Raw genomic sequence first — 20,205 nt, forward strand, 5'->3', positions numbered from 1 at the left:
CCGCAATATCCGGCCCGTGTGACCGGGGCCACAATTAGCAAACATATATCATTGGACAAATAAATATCATTATCAATATATGCTTTTACTGCTTTTGATATTATTTTTGGCAGTCTCATTTAATGTTAATAAAAAGTAAATTTGCATATTTACCAGTAAAAACGTGTAATTTTTGTTCATGTCTAGCGGCTCTCAAACATCTGACGTTTATTCGATGTGGCTATTATGTGAAGGGAGTTTGGCTACCCCTGCTCCAGTCAATAAATGCTTATGCTGGAATTATTTTTTTACAGTCTTTAGAGCACCCTTAGACTTTTGTTTGTTTAGGAATTCATCTTGGCTTTGATTGGTGGTGTAACCTTGGTCCCGGTCACACGAGCGGGATGATCCGCTGCTGAAGGGAGGCAAATTAGAGCCGGAGTAAAAATAACTGCGGGAGCACGATCCGACATGCCCCCGCGGCTCCGTGCTCTGGCAGCTGATCACATGTTGTGCAGCAAACCAACAGTAGCACGGTTGTGCACATGCGTGGGACAGGGAACGGCGCTGGCTGCGACGGGCTACCAGATGCCTGGAGTTGCCGCGCATCATCCGGAAGGTAGTACTCAAAAGGTAGTACCTTTTAAATGCGCGTTTTCGGGCTGAAGGGCCAGATTGGGGACGGGTGCGTGACGCTTCCCAGATGTTGCAGTGTGATCACGCCCGCTTGATGTGCCCCCGATCTATCCCTCTTGCGGGGCAAATCCTCCCATGTGGCCGGGGCCCTTGTGACAGTGGCCATGGAGGTCTCTAGTTCAAATCCATTCCCGTTAGTTCAACCATGCTGCTCTCTCAACTCAGCTCAGTATCTGTAATACTGGAGATAATGATACAAGCTTACAGGGCGGTCATTAAGAATTAGTTGCGTGAAGCGTTGTGAATGCTGGAACTGTACTCATTCTAGTCTTTGCTATTTGGTAGCTCCTGGGGATTTACACCTTTAGCAGAGACGTTCATTAGAAAATAACATGTGCTTATCCTTCAAATCACTTAGCAGGATAAAGCGTTCGCAGCCTTAAGTGAACAACACAAAATGTGTGGAACTTGTGAAATAAATTAAGGAAGTTTTGGAAGGTAGCCAAGGCTGAGTATTTTAATTGTTCTTATGTTTTGTATCTTAACAGAGATCAAATACCAACAAATGTAATCTACTTTAAAGCGACATGCATTTGGAATCTGATGTACCTAACAAAAAGATAGCATTGATGATAATGTATTAACTACATGGAAAACACATTTTAAGCAGCCGAAGGAAAGCTGGTCTAGATAACACAGTTCAACGTTCCTCTGAAGTCTGTTACTTGAAATGAAACAGCAAATAATATTTGTGTGTTTATTTACGTTTTCAGTCTGAAGTCTGTTACTTGAAACGAAACAGCAAATAATGTTTGTGTGTTTATTTAGGTTTTCAGAATGGCGGAGACGCAGGGTTTGATGGAGAGGCTGGAAAGCGCTGTAGTTAAGCTTGAGTCGTTGTTGTCGAATGCACACAAGGTTGCTGGAATGGAATGTGGAAGTGTCAATGGAGTTGATGGAGGTACGATTCAGTCTTCTTTATTTGGAAAGCTGAGAACTTTAAATGCCATGGGGTGGTTGCCATTTTTTTTTACCTCAAGTGAATATGAATGATATTCAGTCCTGCCTCCCTCAGGCTGATTAGTACTGAAAGTGGGAGATAGATCTGTAGTGCAATCCTTTGTACAACAAAGTTTGTGTCCACTGGCACCTTTAAGACCCCCAAAGCTTTATTCAAGGTATGACCTTTCGAGTGCATGCACACTTCCTCAGATACAATGAATGTTAAAACATCTTCATTATGCTTTATGCTAATTTGCTGTTTAACCTCTGCCTTATAGGTAGGGACTAGTAAATTCCATTTCATTGTATCTGAGGAAGTGTGGCGTGCAAATGAAGGCTCATACCTTGAATAAAACTTTGTTGGTCTTCAAGGTGCCCCACTGGACTCAAAACTTTGTTCTGCTGCTTCAGACCAGCATGGCTCCTCACCTGGATGAATCCTTTGTACAGTTACTCCACTCTAAAGCCCATTGAAATTAATGGGCTTAAATTGGATTAACTCTGCTGAGAGTGGCACTGTTAGTTAGACGACCATCTGAGTTCATTGTGAAGCCTGGCACGAAGTCCTAAAGACAAAGAAGAGGGTTAGAAAAGGGTGATTTGTTCTTCACTATTAAAATCCATGTGAAAGAGTTTCATATAAGAAAAAGCTAGGCAAGCATATACATTCATCACATGAATGAAGCCCAGAAAATTCTTTGGGCTTAAAAGTGAGAGGAAAAGACAAATGATACAGAAGAGGCAGCCTGACCTCTGTTCCGTCTCCTTTCGTTTGTATAAACCTATTTTCTCTCTGGTGGTGCAAGTCAGAACAGTCAAGGCACTGGGGGGGAAAAGAGAGAAGCGTTTTTCAAATGCTTGAATATACATTATTCACACAGATAGTACTGAGAATGTACAAACTAAGAAGTGGCATCCGGCAGCCCCATTGCTCCCGCAGTGTGCTGGCAACCGCAGTAGAAACGGGAGCTACGCAAGCCTGTCTCCCTGTGAAAACTGTCAGGATGGATGACTGGAGTCACACATCCCTCGGTATAATATACTTTTTAACCACACTGAACTCTCATGAGCCAGCAGTAGTGTCAAAATGTGGAGTAGCTCTGAAATAGATTGTACTGCAGGCAGGCAGGCAGGAAGAAAATAGCTTAAATCAGAGGTGTCGAACTCATTTGTCACGAGGGCCGGATCTGACATAAAAGTCACTTTGTCTGGCCAGGCCATATTTGCCATAAAATGTAATGCCAGATACCGGAGACATAAACTGTATAAAGGACAGCAACTCGTAAGCTCTGAACTGGTAAGCTCTGACTTGAGAGCCAGTTTGGTGTAGTGGTTAAGTGCGCGGACTCTAATCTGGGAGAACTGGGTTTGATTCCCCACTCCTCCACTGGCAACTGCTGGATGACCTTGGGCAAGCCACAGTTCTGGCAGAGCTGTTCCCTCAAGGACAGTTCTCTCAGAGCTCTCCCAGCCCCGCCTACCTCACAGAGTGTCTGTTGTGGGGAGGGGAAGGGAAAGGAGTTTGTAAGCCGCTCTGAGGCTTCAAGTGAAGAGCGGGACATAAATCCAATCTCTTCTCTTCTTCTTCTTTTTGGTGTATCCTCGCTGCAAGGCCTCATAGGCTGGGAGGGGGGTGCAAAGGAAAACCATACGGGCAGACTAGAGAGCCAGCAGTGCAGCACTGGGCAGACACTCCCACGCTTCTTGACTGCTGCAGACGAGGTTGTTCCACCATGCTGAAGCCACACTTGGAGTGGCTCTCCCTGTTCTGCCTTGAGCAGTCTCCTTTTCCCTCCCTTGCACTAGTTGCTTGCAGGCCGCATAAGAGCCCTGGGTGGGCCAGTTCCGGCCCCCGGGCCTTCTGTTTGACACCCCTGGATTAAATTAAGATTACTATTTTATACAAAAGATGAGTATCATTGGGTTGAAGCCATTCTCCATTCTGCAACAAGAGCTGCATGGTGCTTCTCTGGAAAGGCCACACTAGCTATAACCCCTGCGCATTCAAGGAGGTTAAACTTCTTGAAGGAGTGGGATATGTGGTATAATTAATAGAGGATTGTGGGCACATCGTTTCTGCAGGTGTATTTTGGGGAGAGAGGATTCCAAAAGATGGGTCAGTGGATTACGCGTGACCTGAAGACTGAAAGTTTCCTGTCTTCTGTTTATATATTATATAGAAATCATACAAGCTGTTTTTCCACTTTGAAAATGTCCACAAAATGATATGCAATCAAATCAAAGTTTTTAAAAAACCCAGAAAAAATAAAATAAAAACAGAAGCAAACATAGCTGCATATAAAGCTGGAGAAAATCAAGTTGAGCTCCAGTTAAAAAGCAGAAACATAAAATAGATCCAGGTCTTTAAAATGTCTTAACTTGGCACCAAGTTGAAGTTAATGAGGAGGAGTCTCACGAATCTCTCTGGGAACCCTTCTTCTCAGTATAAGTGGGGGATACCACCACCAAAAAGGCCCTCTTTCTGAGTGCCATTCGCTTGCTCTCTGCTGCTGGGGAAACCCAGAGGAAGCCTCCTATGCAGACCTCAAATCCTGGGCAGGCTGATATGAGAAGACAATGGTCCTTCAAGTACCACAGTCTCTACCCATGTAGTGCTTTGAAAGTTTCTCTTAAACATGGCTATGCCAGGAGGAAGAGCTGCCATGTCTTGAGAAGTTCTGTGTTTGAAATTATTCCAGCACAAAAATACTCTACACACTTTTTCTCCTTAAGGACCTTGTCCCAAATGGAGGAGAAGACAAACAGCAAATTCCAGTGGTCTGGGACTAGGTCCTAGGAGCAGGCCCGTAGCTAGCGCGGGGCCCATGGGGCCCTCCCCACTAGTGTTTCTTCCAAGCCCCCTCCCACCTGGGCTGGCCCCAAACTGAATTAATTTAATTAATTTTGATTCAATTAACTGTCCGCCCCGAGGCCCCTGCCCCCCCCAAATTCCTGGCTAAGGGGGTGCCTGGGAGGCTTTCTTAATGAGTGGTTTCATAACTGCCCCCATCAAGGTGTACAGAACCATTTCGTCTCGCAGTCAGGCCTTTACCATCTCCTGGAACCAACCAGTCACTTCTCCCTGCCCCCGTTAAATCCAAGACTGGCAAGGATTGAGCTGACAGGTGGTGGACTGCACCTCTCCAAGCATTCAGAGCCCATCTTCAAGCTGCGGTGTGAAGTTTACCCATGCACATGTGACCAGATGGTTTTCTAGGAACACCTTGTACTGCATCCAGAATGGTGTCTAACTCACACTGGATGCAAATGATTTTGTCAGCAATGCGCTGAACAAATGTCACTGTAGGGTTGTCAACTCCCAAGTATGGAAATACCTAGAGGTTTGAGGGTGGAGCTTGGGAGAGTGGGGGTTATGAGATAGCCAGTTTGGTGCAGTGGTTAAGTGCGCAGACTCTAATTTGGGAGAACCAGGTTTGATTCCCCACGCCTCCACTTGCAGCTGCTGGATGACCTTGGACAAGCCATAGTTCTGTCAGAGCTGTTCTCTCAAGGACAGTTCTGGAAAGAGCTCTCTCAGCCCCACCTACCTCACAGAGTGTCTGTTGTGGGAAGGGGAAGGGAAAGGAGTTTGTAAGCCGCTCTGAGACTCTGAGTGAAGGGCGGGGTATAAATCCAGTCTCTTCTCTTCTTCCTTATGGAGGGGACAGACCTTGGTGGGGTATAATGCCGTGCAGTCCACCTTCCAAAACAGCTGTTTTCTCCAGGAGAAGTGGAATAAATGTTTCGAATAAATAAATAAATAAATAAATAAATAAATAAGTGATTTATATAGTCTGGAGATCAGTGGTAATCAGGGGTCATTTTGTGGAAAAAGAGGTGCAGGAGCTCATTAGCATAACTCATTAGCATAACGTATTTGCATATGCCACACCCCCTGACGTCACCGGAAGTGTGTCAGAAGGCAACACCCACTGCTCAGGCTCCACTGGACTGTTTTGGATTGCTAGCTATTTGGGGGGGGGGACGTGCAGATCTGTCCTCACAGAGGAGGGAGAGCTTGTACCTGAGTAAAACTTGGTCTTCAAGGTGCCACTGGACTGTTTTGGGCCGGGGGGGGGGCTCTGCAACTTACCTGGCTGCTTCTTGCTCTGACTGAGGGCTGCTGGGAGCAGGGGGTGGGGCTTGTTGGATGTGCCCGCCCCCTGGGCTCTTTACTGCCGGAGCTGCACTCCTGTGCGCTCCTGCAGGAAATGACCCCTGGTGGTAATTCTGAGAGATATCCAGGCCCCACGTGGAGGTTGGCAACCCTATGTCTCTAGGGTCTACCAAGAGTTTCCTCTGATCATCTGATACCCACGTCTCCTTATCTTCCTCTGGATCGAATGAGATGGCACCAATATGTTTTCTTTAAGATAAATGCATAATGTATAGCAGATACTACTGTGCACTAACTAGTGCTGTCGAACTGTTATACATATGCTGAGCATATAACTGATTTTGCTGTGGCAGAAGGAATTGCATACAAAACTTTTGCAGTTGTATTATGTTCTCGCATTAAGGCATTCAAAACATAAAAGCCCTCACCAGCCAGCTCTCTTTTCTCTTGCAGGTGTAGCACCTTACGTTGAAGCTTTTGACAGAATCCTGAATGGCAGCGTAGCTGATTTTCTACGGAACAGTAAGATCCTTGATGGGGATGTGAAGATACATGTAAGTATTTCTCTCAACTGTGTAACGGGCCAAAGGCCTAACTACGTATTATAGTGGTTATGGGTCTGCCTGATGTGTGCCCTGGATCACGTCGAGCTGACAGACGCTGGAATTCCACGGTTGAAACTTGGATTCTCAGGCGTGTATGGCAGCCCAATTTGAATTGGGACTTCCTCTCTGCATCGTTTTCTCTATCTGAAATGGCCCTGCAGAGCTGCCATTGGGGAAAGCTGTCTAACCCATGAGCAGGGCTTTTTTTCTGGGGGACCATGCCAGCAGGAGTTCCGGAATCTCTTCGACAAAATTATTTTTAAAATGTTTAAAAATGCATGCGTTTCCAGTATACAGATTGAAAACTTCATTTCCCTCTGAGAGTTCCAGCACCTCTTTTTTTTAAAACAACAACAACAACAAAAGCCCTGCCCATGACATTGCACGTAGCCCAATAGTTCACATAACTTTCCCCAGCAAGGCAAAACAGTTGTTTCCCATGGCCATTTCACAGGAATTTGGTGCCGAGAGGAAGGCTTAAGTCCTGATGCAAACTGGGTCGCTGTGTGCCTGAAAATTTAAAAATCCAGCTTCCCTGGCCCTGGCCTTGTCTGATCTCAGAAGCTACGCAGGGTTGGCCCTGGTTAGTATTTGGATGGGAGACCAGCAAAGGGAGTCCAGGGTTGTTACGCAGAGGCAGGCAGTGGCAAATCACCTAGGAATGTCTCTGGCCTTGAAAACCCTACAAGGTCTCCATAAGTCAGCTGTGACTTGACGGCATGCTCCACCAAAGAACGTCCGATGCAATAAAAAAATCCTCTTCGGGGGGCCAAAACAACAACAACAACAACCAAAGAACGTCCAATGCACATCAGTTGGACGGGAGCTGGGGTGGATCCATAAACCGTATAACATGTAGTTAGGCCCTATGATTGTCTCGATCGGTCTGTCTCTGTCTGAATAAATAGGTGGTGGCAAAAATGATTGTTTGTTGTGCTAGTTTTAGACATATAAGAACAGATATAAATTGCTGCAAAGTTCTAGTTTTAGAGCCAGTTTGGTGTAGTGGTTAAGTGCGGGGACTCTAATCTGGGAGAACCGGGTTTGATTCCCCACTCTTCCACTTGCAGCTGCTGGATGACTTTGGGCAAGCCATAGTTCTGTCAGAGCTGTTATACCCCGCCCTTCACTTGGAGTCTCAGAGCGGCTTACAAACTCCTTCCCCTTCCCCTCCCCACAACAGACACCCTGTAAGGTAGGTGGGGCTGAGAGAGCTCTGACAGAAACTGCTCTTTTTTTCAAGGACAGCTCTTATCAGAACTACGGCTTGCCCAAGGTCATCCAGCCAGGTGCAAGTGGAGGAGTGGGGAATCAAACCCGGTTCTCCCAGATTAGAGTCCGCACACTTAACCACTACACCAAACTTTGATGTGTGGCTTCCTTACCTACCGTTTATCATGTAGCGCTGGAACAGCTTACAGGTTATTTCGACAAGTGTGAAGAACCTTTTGAAAGCTTCTCTAGAAGTATTGGGTTGGATCACAAGGCCGGCGTGCAGAATGGAGCTTGAAAACCTCCCCTTTCCTGCCGCAGCCCAACTTCACTTTCTGAAATATTTTCCTTGGGGTCGGGAAACTCTCAAGGACGGTGGACAGTGTGTCGTGTGTGGGAGTCCGCATTGGTGCAGGTGTCAGGGGGTGTGGCATATGCTAATGAATTATGCTAATGAGTCCCCCTAGCTCTTTTTCTACGAAATGACCCCTGGGGGTCGGGAAACTCTCAAGGACAGCATGAAGTGTGTCGTGTGTGGGAGTCCGCATTGGAATAGGTGAAAATTGGCCTCCTGTTCTTATGTGAGTGGCAATGCCCCTTGGCTAGCAGGAGATGACTTTGAATCCAGCTCATTTTATGTTACAAGAAAAGACTTTACAGTCACAGATATTTAGCATTGGAAAAGGAAACAGAGCATGTTTGTTTTAAACATCGAAATAGACAAAGAAGCCCTGCAATATATATGTACGGCCTCATGAGTTTGTTACAGGTTAACAGTTAAATGGGCTTAGATACGTAAATTAAAATCACTTAAGTGCGGATAATGCATATTCATTGTAATACATGAATGATTTATAATAGATGTATCTCTTAGATTGATAGCTTCCAGGTGTCTCGCTGAGCATATTTTGCTCCTTGTTAAATTTGTTTGAAAGCTCAGTGTCTAAATCAGCATCGTGAAACAGAGACAACAGTCGCCTTATGGGACTTGGTGTTGTTCCGACATCTGTGCTTTACCTTAACAAGTCAGACAATGAATGTTTTTCTTCCACATGTCTTATGGACCATGTGTCCTGGGCATTATGGTTGCAGCTGCTCCCTCATTCTCCTAGAGAGTTGAAAAGGAGGTTATATTTTGTTTCAGAAAGCACCTGTTGTCTAGAAAGTCCTCACACATACCTGACCGATTGGGATAGTAATCTGCCGGAGTACTTACAGGAAAACATTATATTATGTAAATGGATCTGGTTAGATTTCTTTATTGTCGTTTGTCATGGAGCATCCGTACAAAATATAAACGAATGTGGGGATGAATAACAAGCCGTTTGTGAAGGCCTTCCTAAGAATCCTGCGGTTCGAATTTTTGTTAAAAAGAGGAAAATTGCTACCACAAAATACAGTGGCTATAAACGTTTAGATGCATTAATTGCTGGATTTAGTTTACTTATTCATGCTATAGGGTCAGTTGAGCTGGATCCTTAATGGCAAGTATTTGAGCTGCTTTACTCCTTTGTGGTTTTGTTTTTAGTGATTGTGAATGTTATGAATTTAACGATGGGCATAAGACATGTTGGGGTACACGTATGGTAAATTAAAGTAAGATTGTTTTACTGTACATAGAAAAGGCAGGATCGGGTTGTCAGCTTTGCTTTGGCCTGTTGAGCACAAGATCCATCCAAAGGATTCGATGAGTGGGGGAAAAGTTCTACAAAAGTCCCATCTGGTTGATTTCATGAACTTAGATTTTAGTAGACAATGGATACCCGCAGTCCTGAAACTACTCTGCTTTCTGACATATGCTGGAAAATACTGTCACCGTTTATCTCACTTTGTTTCCTCACAGGCTGTTAAATCCATTCTTTGGCTACTTCATGATTAGCACAGCAGTATGCTCCCGGAGCAGCCAAAGGCACATGCCCCCACGTTAATCTGGCTATATCCAAAGGCCATGTCATTGTCCCCAGTGAGAAAGGACCTGAATCCGCACTTTTATGAGGAGCATTTTCTAGTGTTTTGAAGTCAGCATTAGAGAGAGGTGTTTCTATTGTAGAGTGGTGCACAATGAAAGGGGGAAATAATGAGACAAAAATGTCACTTTGTTAACCCCCAGAACAGTATAATACCATACAAAAGGTGGCTTTAAAAAAAAGAAAGAAAGAAATCATTCTAAAGCACTGAGCAAGGGCTGCATAAATGATTCTCCTTTTGAATGGGAAGGGAACTGATCCATTTGATTTAGGCTCATATAGTTGAATTGTGTTATATACCCAAGTAAAAGAGCCGGTTTTGGTGTAGTGGTTAGGAGTGTGTGGACTCTAATCTGGGAGAACCAGGTTTGGTTCCCCACTTCTCCACATGCAGCTGATGGTGTGACCTTGGGCAAGCCACGGTTGTGTCAGAGCTGTTCTCTCAAGAGCAGTTCTCAAAGAGCTCCCTCAGCCCCACCTACCTCACAGGGTGTCTGTTGTAAAAAGAAGAAGGGAAAGATGTAAACCACTCTGAGACTTCAAGGGTGGGGTATAAATCCAGTCTCCTCCTCCTCCTCCTCCTCCTCCTTCACAGTTTTGTCTTAACCAAAGGAACAAGGTTGTGCCTTTATCACAGTCATTCCTGTGTTCTGATTTATTTATTTGTTTATCTGTGCCATTTGCAGTCTATCTTTCTCATAAGGACTCAAGGCAGATTACACATAATGAGTCAGTGCAATCGACAAAATGGGACATTCCGTAGCCAATGCATTAGGGTTTTAGAAATCTGGAACCACCAGAAAGAACTAAAGTGTAGCATAGGTATTCACATGACACATTAAGCGGTAGGGAAATTACATAACTAGGATCCTACTTTTTGTTGTTCAGTCGCACAGTCGAGTCCGACTCTTCGCAACCCCATGGACCAGATCACGCCAGGCCTTCCTGTCTTCCGCCGTCCTCTGAAGTTTGCTCAACTTCATGTTCGTTGAATCTATGACACTGTCTAACCATCTCATCCTTTGCCGTCCCCGTCTTCTTTGACCTTCAATCTTTCCCAGCATCAGGGTCTTCTCCAGTGAGTGCTCCCTTCTCATTTGGTGGCCAAAGAAAACCCCATGGACAGTATCAAAAGGATCCTACTTACAAGAAGCTAAATGCAGCAGTATAGACCACAGCCCTTAATCATTTATCCAAGCAAGTTTGTAAAACCATTTTGGCCAGTGCGGCCTTGTTACCTGCACAGAAAAGCCCTCTTGAGTAGTTCTAGTTATATCAGACAGGCAGACTGGTGGTCCGTCATTGCTTGTGCACTGTACTTACTTGGGAACACTGAAGCAGGAACACTGACATGTATGGTTAGACTCTTTTACTTGACATTTAGCTAGTGCAGATGGGGAGAAAGAGAACAGAGTTCTCTCTGTTTTGTACTCTCTTGCGCTTTGTGCCGGTGTGAATCTTCCGAACGTGCTTTGCAGTGTGCCGCTTCCTCCAGCATGACTCCCCCTTCCTTCCCAAAATAAATTCCCTAAAGAAGTGTAATCAAGAAACATTGTTCCAAAGAACAGAACTGTCAGATTTGCAGGGGGGTCCAGTGAAATCCCTGCACACCTTGGTACCTCCTCGGTTTAAAGTGATGAGCATGCTCATACAGGCGCTTTGCAAAGCTCCCTACCCTCCGCCAGTGGCCAAAGAGGACCTGTCAACCCTGGTGGTGCCCGAGCACTCAGTGATGAACTATTGTCACTGAGCCCTAGACACAGTTAGTAAAGTAAAGGTTCCCTTGCTCGAAAGCCAGTCGAATCCGACTCTAGGGTTGCGGTGCTCATCTCCGTTTCAAAGCCGAAGAGCCAGCGCTGTCCGAAGACATTTCTGTGGTCATGTGGCCGGCATGACTAAACACCAAGGCGCATGGAACACAGTTACTTGGAGGTAAATTCCGGTGACAAACGTTCAGATAAATGTTATTCATTTATTATTACCACTAAAGAACCTACAGTGGTGTCCTAGACTTAGCAACAGCATTGTGAGATACGTTGGAGTGAAATAGTGTCTTACCCAGTAATTTTCATAGTTTGGCAGGGATTTGACCCTGGGCATCCCTCAAGCAAATGAAACATTTCTGCCACTCTACTCCCTCTGGAACTGGAGCATCTCATCCTGCTCGCAGGCTGTAACAACACATATAAGACAGTAACATGAACGGATATAATATTCTAACTGAAATAGTGCTCCGGGTATAACAAAATTTAAAATACACTTTTGTTTGCTATAATATAAACAATGGGCATGCCAGAGAACGAGTTCTGCCAGCCCTGTGTTCCTTAATTCTTAATTCCCCTTTTAAGGGTCTATAAAAACCCCAGGAGTCATTTCCTGCAGGAGCGCACAGGAATGGAGCTCCGTCAGTAAAGAGCCCAGGGGGCGGGCAAATGCAACATGCCCCACCCCCTGCTCCCAGCAGCCCTCAGTCAGAGCAAGAAGTAGCCAGGTAAGTTGCATAGCCCCCCCCCGGCCCCCCGGCCCAAAACAGTCCAGTGGCACCTTTAAGACCAGGTTTTATTCAGGTACAAGCTCTCCCTCCTCTGTGAGGACAGATCTGCACGCCCCCCCCCCCCCGATAGCTAGCAATCCAAACAGTCCAGTGGAACCTGAGCGGTGGGTGTTGCCTTCTGACACACTTCCAGTAATGTCAGGGGGTGTGGCATATGCTAATGAGTTATGCTAATGAGTTATGCTAATGAGCTCCTGCACCTCTTTTTCTACGAAATGACCCCTGAAAAACCCCTTATCTAAATTATTAAAATATGCCAATCAGTTTCCCCAAAAGTGGAAGCTGGAACATTGACGTGTCCTTTTTGCAAGCTCCTGCTGTCATTGGGGCTCTGCCATAGGTAGAGAAGACTGGCCCCTCTTTCCAGGACCCTTAATACCGTTGACTGTTGGATACTCAACATGTATATTCGTGTCAGGTTAGGCAGAAGGTCTGTTTGGCAAATGGGTGGGTAGTATGTCAACAGAATCTGTACCTTGTCCTGGATAAACATAAATCAGAGCTCTGCTACCTGAGGATCCTGGAGATTGAATTCCAATAATCATTCACTTATTCAGAATACCTTTATGCTGGTTTTGTACAAATACACACAAGACTATTTACAATTCATTTTCTATAAGAATGAATCACAGACAGGAACAAAAATAAAGCAAGAAGACTGCTAAGTACAGTCTCTCCCCCTCTTACTATTTTAGGATGCGAGCTTCTGCATACATTACTCTGGGGTGTGCATGCGCACGGAAGCTTATACCCAGAATTAAACTTTGTGGGTCTTAAAGGTGCCACTGGACTCAAACTTGGTTCTAATACAAACTTAGAGTCCGGTGGCACCTTTAAGACCAACAAAGGTTTATTCAAGGTATGCATGCACACGAAAGCTCATACCTTGAATAAACCTTTGTGGGTCTTAAAGGTGCTACTGGACTAAGTTTGTTCTACTGCTTCATACCAACATGGCTGACCACTTGGTTCTAATGCATTACTCTCAGCATCCCTGTTTCAAACTGAATCACTGCAGGCAGTGAAGGTAATATGAGAAAACAAATCCCAATGTATTAAAAAGCCAATAAGAAAAAAGAAAAAGACTGTGGGATAGTGTACAGAGGATTGGATTTAGATCTATATTCTGTTCCCAGGATCAGCAGGGGGGGTTATTAGATACTTGTGGGCAGATCGTTATGCCTCATTGTCAGTTCCCCATCTGTGTAATAGGAGCAGCGGTACTTCACGGTTGTGTTCAGTGTCCCCTCTAAGCTGAGTTAGCATGAGCTGGCTCACAGTTTTTTTAGCCTCTGGCTCACCCATTTTTGTCTTCGCATAGGAAGGATAGCTACAGAGCAGACTAATGTAGGCAGTAGCCAAATTGCTCACTCAGAATTTTAATGCCAGATCCAGCTGGTCAGCCGTGCTGGTCTGAAGCAGTACAACAAATTTAGAGGATCCAGTGGCACCTTTAAGACCAACAAAGGTTTATTCAAGGTATGTGCACTTTATCAAAGGTATTCAAGGTATGTACACTTTATCAAATACGTTAGAATGGCAGTCAAGGTTCAAACTTATAGGCAGAGAATGAACAGCAAATGAACATGCAACATGATTTCAGGGCTATTTTTGGGCAAGAACGCACAGGAACGGAGTTCCGGCTGGCTCCCAAGTTGGCCACGCCCAGCAGGAACTCATTAGCATAATAGGCCACACCCAACAGCAGAAACTCATTAGGATTGGCTACATTAGGAGTGTGTGGCCTAACATGCAAAGGAGTTCCTGCTACAAAAAAACCCTGGGTTTGGACAACAAACAAGGTAAACAGAATAAGAAGCAAAAGGTGGGTGTGGCTGGATAACCACACTTCTGGTAACATGGGGGTGTGGCCTAATGTGCCAATGAGCTGTGCTGTCAGGGGTGTGGCCCAATATGCTAATAACTTCCTGCTGTTGGGTGTGGCCTATTATGCTAATGAGTCCCTGCTGGGCTTTTTCTACAAAAAGAGCCCTATTAATGATCAAGATATGCAAAGTGAAACTAAATAACAAGTTAGATTATAGGGTCAACAGTTGTAAAGCAATAAATATGTCAAACTAGTAGAACATTTCTAAAGATGTCTTTTATAGGCCCCGGTCACACAGAGAATGTTGGGCGGATTTTCGGGGCGCGATCACACTGCAACATCTGGGAAACGTAGGGCACCCATGGCCAACCCGTGGTGTCCCGCCGAAGATGCGGAGTTAAAAAGTACCAAGGAAAGTGCACTAGTATCTGGAAAATGTGCGGCACAGGCAGGCGTCTGATCGCGGGAGCGCTAGTATCCCATAGCATCCGGAGCCTGTCTATGTCCCGTTGCAAACCATGTCCCGTTGCGTTTTTCGTAAGTGCATGCACACAAACACGAAACTGAAAGCAGTGCTGCTCTGTGGAACTGTGCATGCACACAAACGTGAAACGCTGGTGTGATCACGCTGCGTCGCTTCTTTGCCACGCTGCAGCATTGCTGTGTGATCGCCAGCTAACAGCCTAAGCACGGAGACTCGGGGGACCGTGTGATCGGGCTACCACGCTTTATTTCGCTCCAGGGTGAACAGCCACGCCTCCCCCCCCACGTTATCTGGCCCGTGTGACCGGGGCCATAATTGTGGGAAGTGACTGGAAATCTTCATTGTGGGACGTGACTGGGAATCTGGAGGGCACTTAACACTACCTCCCCCTCCAAAAAATGCTGTTATGTCAGCCGACATCCTAATAGCCCTTGCATACATTCAGTATTCTAATATACTGTTCTGAAAAACAAATACACTGAATCTGGCCCGTGTGACCGGGGCCATAATTGTGGGAAGTGACTGGAAATCTTCATTGTGGGACGTGACTGGGAATCTGGAGGGCACTTAACACTACCTCCCCCTCCAAAAAATGCTGTTATGTCAGCCGACATCCTAATAGCCCTTGCATACATTCAGTATTCTAATATACTGTTCTGAAAAACAAATACACTGAAATATATTAAAATACAGAGGATTTATAGTCCTTCTTGTTGAGAATACTTATGTGAGGATCCCTGTTGAGTCCTGGGGAGGTTTTTGTTCCAAGTGTTGTAATAACTTGTAATTCAGCGATTTCCCTTTCCATTCTGTTCGTGAAGTTCCTTTGTAATAAAACAGCTACTTTGAGGTCACCCATTGAATGCCCTGGAAAGTTGAAGTGCTCTCCTACAGTAGTGGTGGCGAACCTATGGCACGGGTGCCAGAGGTGGCACTCAGAGCCCTCTCTGTGGGCACGCGTGCCATCGCCCCATCCAGGCCCAGACCATCATTAAAGTGTCGAATTCTCTGCCAAATAATTTTAAGTAAATGAAAGCATTTGGGATTGCTTTCCTTACTTTGTTTGGATCATCTTAAGTTAATGTATGAGTTGTTTTTTCTAAAGTAAATCCTTAGTATTCAGGTTAAATATCCGTGTTGGCACTTTGCGATAAATAAGTGGGTTTTGGGTCGCAGTTTGGGCACTGGGTCTCTAAAAGGTACGCCATCACTGTCCTACAGGTTTCTCAATCTTGTGATTCCTGATGTCAGATTTGTATCCATTTATCCTCTGGCATAGAATTTTGGCTCACAGCTTAGAGGGAGCATGGGTTCTGTTGTGCACATAAAACAAGGAAATGCTGTTCACCCACTAATCTTGAAAAGTAGAATTGTTTATGTAATGTATGTATCGGATACATGTATAACTTTTGGCAGAATACATTAAGGTTTTACTCATTGCGGTGAGTGCTGTTCTTTTGCGGTAGAATATATAACAGCAATGCAAGCAGTACCTTTACTTTCTTTTGGCAGAAAATAATAGCTGTCTGTCTCTCCTGTTTCCTAACTCATGCCCATACTTGCTTGTGTAATGGCAGCTAGCACTGTTTAGGTATCAGTAGGTTCTAGTCATAATAGTGTAACACCAGTTATTCAGCAATAATGTCTTTGCAGCTGTCTCACTTTCTTCCCCTTACTCATAATTCGTCAAAAATTTATTTTTTCTGAGCTTCTAGCAGCCCAAACCCGTGGAAGGGCAGCTTCTTAATTTTTAACAGGGTGTTGAAAATGGATACATGCTTAAAAAGCAGAAGCATTCTTTCTTGTACAAGGACTCTGCTTTTTTAGATTTCTTAATGCATCAGAAGACTGATTCCTGAAACGATTGCAACTGCAAAGTTATTATTGCAGTTTATTATTTCTGTTGCATGGAGGGCTTTGTAAGTTCTGGCTCATACAGCCTCAAAGCAGGCCATGAGGTTCGCTGCGAACCATGGTAGGCTGTGAGAGGGTCATAGCCAAAGCGAAATTTGTTTGAATATAGTTCTCCCATGTCCAAATCCCTTACTGCCAATGAGTTTGTTGACATTTGACTAAACCAGCCTTGTAACTGATTATATCTGGGTCAAGTAAGTAGCTTGTGAATACTCAGTACTGCTTCTGAACATTGAACGGTCATGGTGCCTATGTGGGAGCTTGCAGAAGTTCTTGAACTGCCGTCCAGAGGAATGTCTGCCACTGAACAACCTGCCATACAAGCCAAGTAATTTCTTTGTGGCAATAGGCCAGAATGGGTCAGATGATACTCCCTGACGCCTGTAAAAACTTCCTGGCCCACTTTTCACACTAGTCTGAGCAAACAGGAGCCTTGTTGTAGCGGAATGTAGTAGAATTGTTGCTGTTGTATTTGTCTTGACTGACCCCTAATTTGCGCCTCTAACCTAACCTAAACCTTTTTTTATTGATGTATTGGTTTTAAAAATTGACTTTTGGTATTTTATTTCACTTTTAATCTACTCTGTGCCTTTTACCTCAGAGAGAGAGCGAGAGAGAGAGAGAGCTCTCTCTTCTTCAAATGATAACACAAGAAAACAGCCCGTATAAAAGTAATTTTATTTATATCCTACCTTTCTCCCCAGTGGGAACCCAAAGTGGTTTACATTGTTCTCTCCACCACTTTATCCTCACAACAGCCCTTTGAGGTAGGTTAGGCTGAGAGTGTGTGGCTGGCCTAGGGTCACCCACCGTGCTGCCTCTCTAAGCAGTAATGAGTTAAGTAATGAGCTAAACTACAAAGTTTTCTGTCCTTTGTAAATGGATTGATCTGCTTTGATGTTTATATTTTAAGAAGGGAAGCTTGTAAAAAATGTGGATTTGCGCAGATTGAAGCTATGACAGACCCCGCACACTTCGGTCCCTTTCAGGCAAGATCCCCCATTTTTCATCCCTTCACTGACTGAGCAGCCTTGGGAGCATGTATTCTTCTCTTTAAAGTAAACTTTAGCAATCCCACCCTGTGTCAGTAATATGTAATGGCTATATTTTCAGCCCAGGACCTGAGGGAAGGGTTAGGGACTCCCTGTAACTAAAATGACAGAAAACAGCATTTGAGACACTTTTAAAATTCAAAAACAACAGGTTTTTATGTAACATCAAGGGGAAAGGTCAGATGAAGTCAGGGTAGGGCTGCCAGCCCCCAGTTCCTGGGAGGGGGTGGCTCCCCCACTTTGGGGGGCTCCAATCTGAAGTCCCTCAAGGCTCTCTGGCTCTGTGAAGAATTAACCCTTCATAGTCCTGTAGTTTTAGGTACAGCACTTTTAAGCCTCTTAAAAAGTGCAGTCCGTCACAGAAGCATACTATAATAGCGCACTTATAAAATGTCTAGTAATGGCCAAAAGTGTAAGTTTAAAAATTCATCATTCAGCTCATTCATTCTTTTCTTTTTTTTTTATTCAGGCAGAAATGGTCCGTGCAGCTTTTCAAGCACAAAGAGCATTTCTCTTGCTAACGTCACAATATCAGGAACCTCAGGAGGTAAGACGTGTGAGAGATTTGTCGTTACCGGGTAGTTAATATATAAACGCTCCGCTGACTTTTCTTGAATGTTAGAAACACACGTGGGCAGGGCTGATCCTCTCAAATTTGTTCTGACAGATCCAAGTTTAGACGACGTATTTCTGGCTGCTGCGTAGGCCCGAAGTGATCCATTCATTTATTGTGCAGACATGACAACTTGTTACTTGTACAAAACAAATTGGCGGAAGAAACCTCGAGCACCAAGAACTTGTTTGCTTTATTTTAATGTTTACAACCAAAGACTGTTCTAGGTGTTGTACTATAGTTGCAATCAGTCAGTTGTGATACTGGGTTTTCAGTGCTGCCGTCCATTCCCCAGGCGATACGACGTTTTTTGGATCTTGGAAGATAGGCTTATGAACCACTATTAGTCATGATAGCTTTAAAAAAAAAAATGGAATTTCCACATCTAACCAACCATGTTGTGTATATAAAATTCCTGGGAACTTCTAGCTGCTAGTGCTAGAGAAAGAGGCTGGAATCCTAAGTACACTTTCCTCAGAGTAAGCCTCATTGAATAACGGTTTCCTCAGAGTAAGCCCCATTGAATAACGGGGCCTCCTCAGCATTGGCACCAGAACACCAGAACTCTCTCCCCAGGGAGATTCATCTGACCTCAGAGTGGTTTTTCATAGTTCATCACGCGGGGCCTCCTCAGCATTGGCACCAAAACACCAGAACTGTCTCCCCAGGGAGATTCATCTGTCTCCTTCTGTTGACGTCTTCCTTGGGTGTATTTTAGCTCTGTTTTAAATTGTTTTAATGAATGTGTGTTTTTGTGGGGGCTGGTTTAGGGATGCCAGCCTCCAGGCGGCCCCTGGAAATCCCCTGTAATTCCAGCTCATCTCCAGATTACCGATGCTTTGGAGGGTGGACTTTATGGCGTTGAACCCCACTGAGGTCCCTGTCCTCCCCAGGCTCCATCCCCAGATCTCCAGGAGTTTCCCAACCTGGAGCTGGCAACCCGCCCCGCCCCCTCCCAGTGGCCGGGGGTGGGGTGGGGATCTGGCAACCATAGCTGGCTTTAAATGGTTTTAATATGTGATTTATGTATGTATATCTTAGTTTGTTAGCTACCTTTGGTAGTCCTTGTGAGGGCAGAAAGGCAGGATATACATTTTGTGAATAGATGTATTTATGTTACAGGGTCTGAGGCCATGAAGGGCTTTGTAGCCAATACCTTAAATGGAGCCCAGGGACTGATGGGCAGCCAGTGCAGTGACAGCAGAATGAGAGTAATACATTTTTAAAAATGGGACTTACTTCTGAGTAGACCTGCTTAGGCTTGCTCCCACAGGGTTGTATCCAACCAACTGCTCTGCCAATGGAGGTCGGTGAGGGGTGTTCTTGTCTGAGCCCCCCCTTCACTGCAGTCCCAAGATCCCTGTTGCTTGTATTCAGCACCAACTGTACAGGCATTGTAAGGTCCATTCTGCATCTGGTATCGGCTCCACATTTTCTCAGCACTCGACCTGGTTCCCCCTTGTCTCGGAATATCTGTTTTCATTCAATTTGTGTAATGTATTCAGAAGCTGCCATGAATGCATTAGATGTAATGTGAAACATCTCATTAGGAAGCTATGTTAAGCTTCGTCTTGGACAGGGATGCAAGTCCAAGACTAATGTGTCCAATCACGATAAAGCAAACCGTGAGTGGGAACGAAAGTGATTGGCCCTTATACGCTCAACTGCATTGGTTGTTATCTGTATAGTAGGTGTGGCTACATTAGCCGGGAAATGTTTAAATACCGAGCAGCTACTATGGACAAGCTGTTGGGGCTATCAGATGTTGTACCGTGTTGGAGAAGTGTTCGTGTTTCGGAATAAACTTGAGTTTTGCTGAAATCACTCTCCGACTATTTGTTAAGCGCTGGATTTAACAATTTGGTATGCAGATTTCCCTATGTCAGTACTTGCCTCAGCGGTCATTCGCTGCCTGAGCCAAGTAATTAATGGCAGCGTGATAAATACAGAGGGGGAAATAGGGACAGGGGAACTGACGGAGATCAATGAAGCCATGTCAAATTGTCTCCTTATCGTTCCTTTCGAATTGGAAGCAGAGGAAGGAAAAGGTGCCGTTCAAAACCACATTCAGATACACCGGGGCAACATTGTACTGACTGCAAAGTCACCCCTGAATGGTCATAAATCTATGCAGAAAGTACCATAAAACCCAATGAACAAAGAAAGCGAAAGTGGCATGCAGTGTAGAGGGAGATTAACCTCCTGACGTGGCTGCGGAAAAACTGCAAGGAAACAGATTGGG

The 20,205-nt window shown here is 44.9% G+C and overlaps 1 protein-coding gene across 2 annotated transcripts in view; it reads left to right on the plus strand.

The window, feature by feature from the left end:
• The window catches only part of CAP2 (CAP, adenylate cyclase-associated protein, 2 (yeast)), a 73,815-nt gene that overhangs the window by 15,937 nt on the left and 37,673 nt on the right, over positions 1-20,205 (plus strand). The window contains exons 2-4 of one of the 2 annotated variants that reach the window (XM_015406272.1): positions 1,444-1,576; positions 6,188-6,288; positions 17,820-17,897. In XM_015406272.1, coding sequence (XP_015261758.1) covers positions 1,453-1,576; positions 6,188-6,288; positions 17,820-17,897 — 303 coding nt within the window. In that variant the 5' untranslated portion in view covers positions 1,444-1,452. The remainder of the gene's footprint in view (positions 1-1,443; positions 1,577-6,187; positions 6,289-17,819; positions 17,898-20,205) is intronic. The other variant, XM_015406273.1, reaches the window with a different exon arrangement.

This window comes from Gekko japonicus, unplaced genomic scaffold (assembly GCF_001447785.1).
Source record: "Gekko japonicus isolate JY-2015 unplaced genomic scaffold, Gekko_japonicus_V1.1 scaffold1420, whole genome shotgun sequence".
Taxonomy (NCBI): Eukaryota; Metazoa; Chordata; class Lepidosauria; order Squamata; family Gekkonidae; genus Gekko; species Gekko japonicus.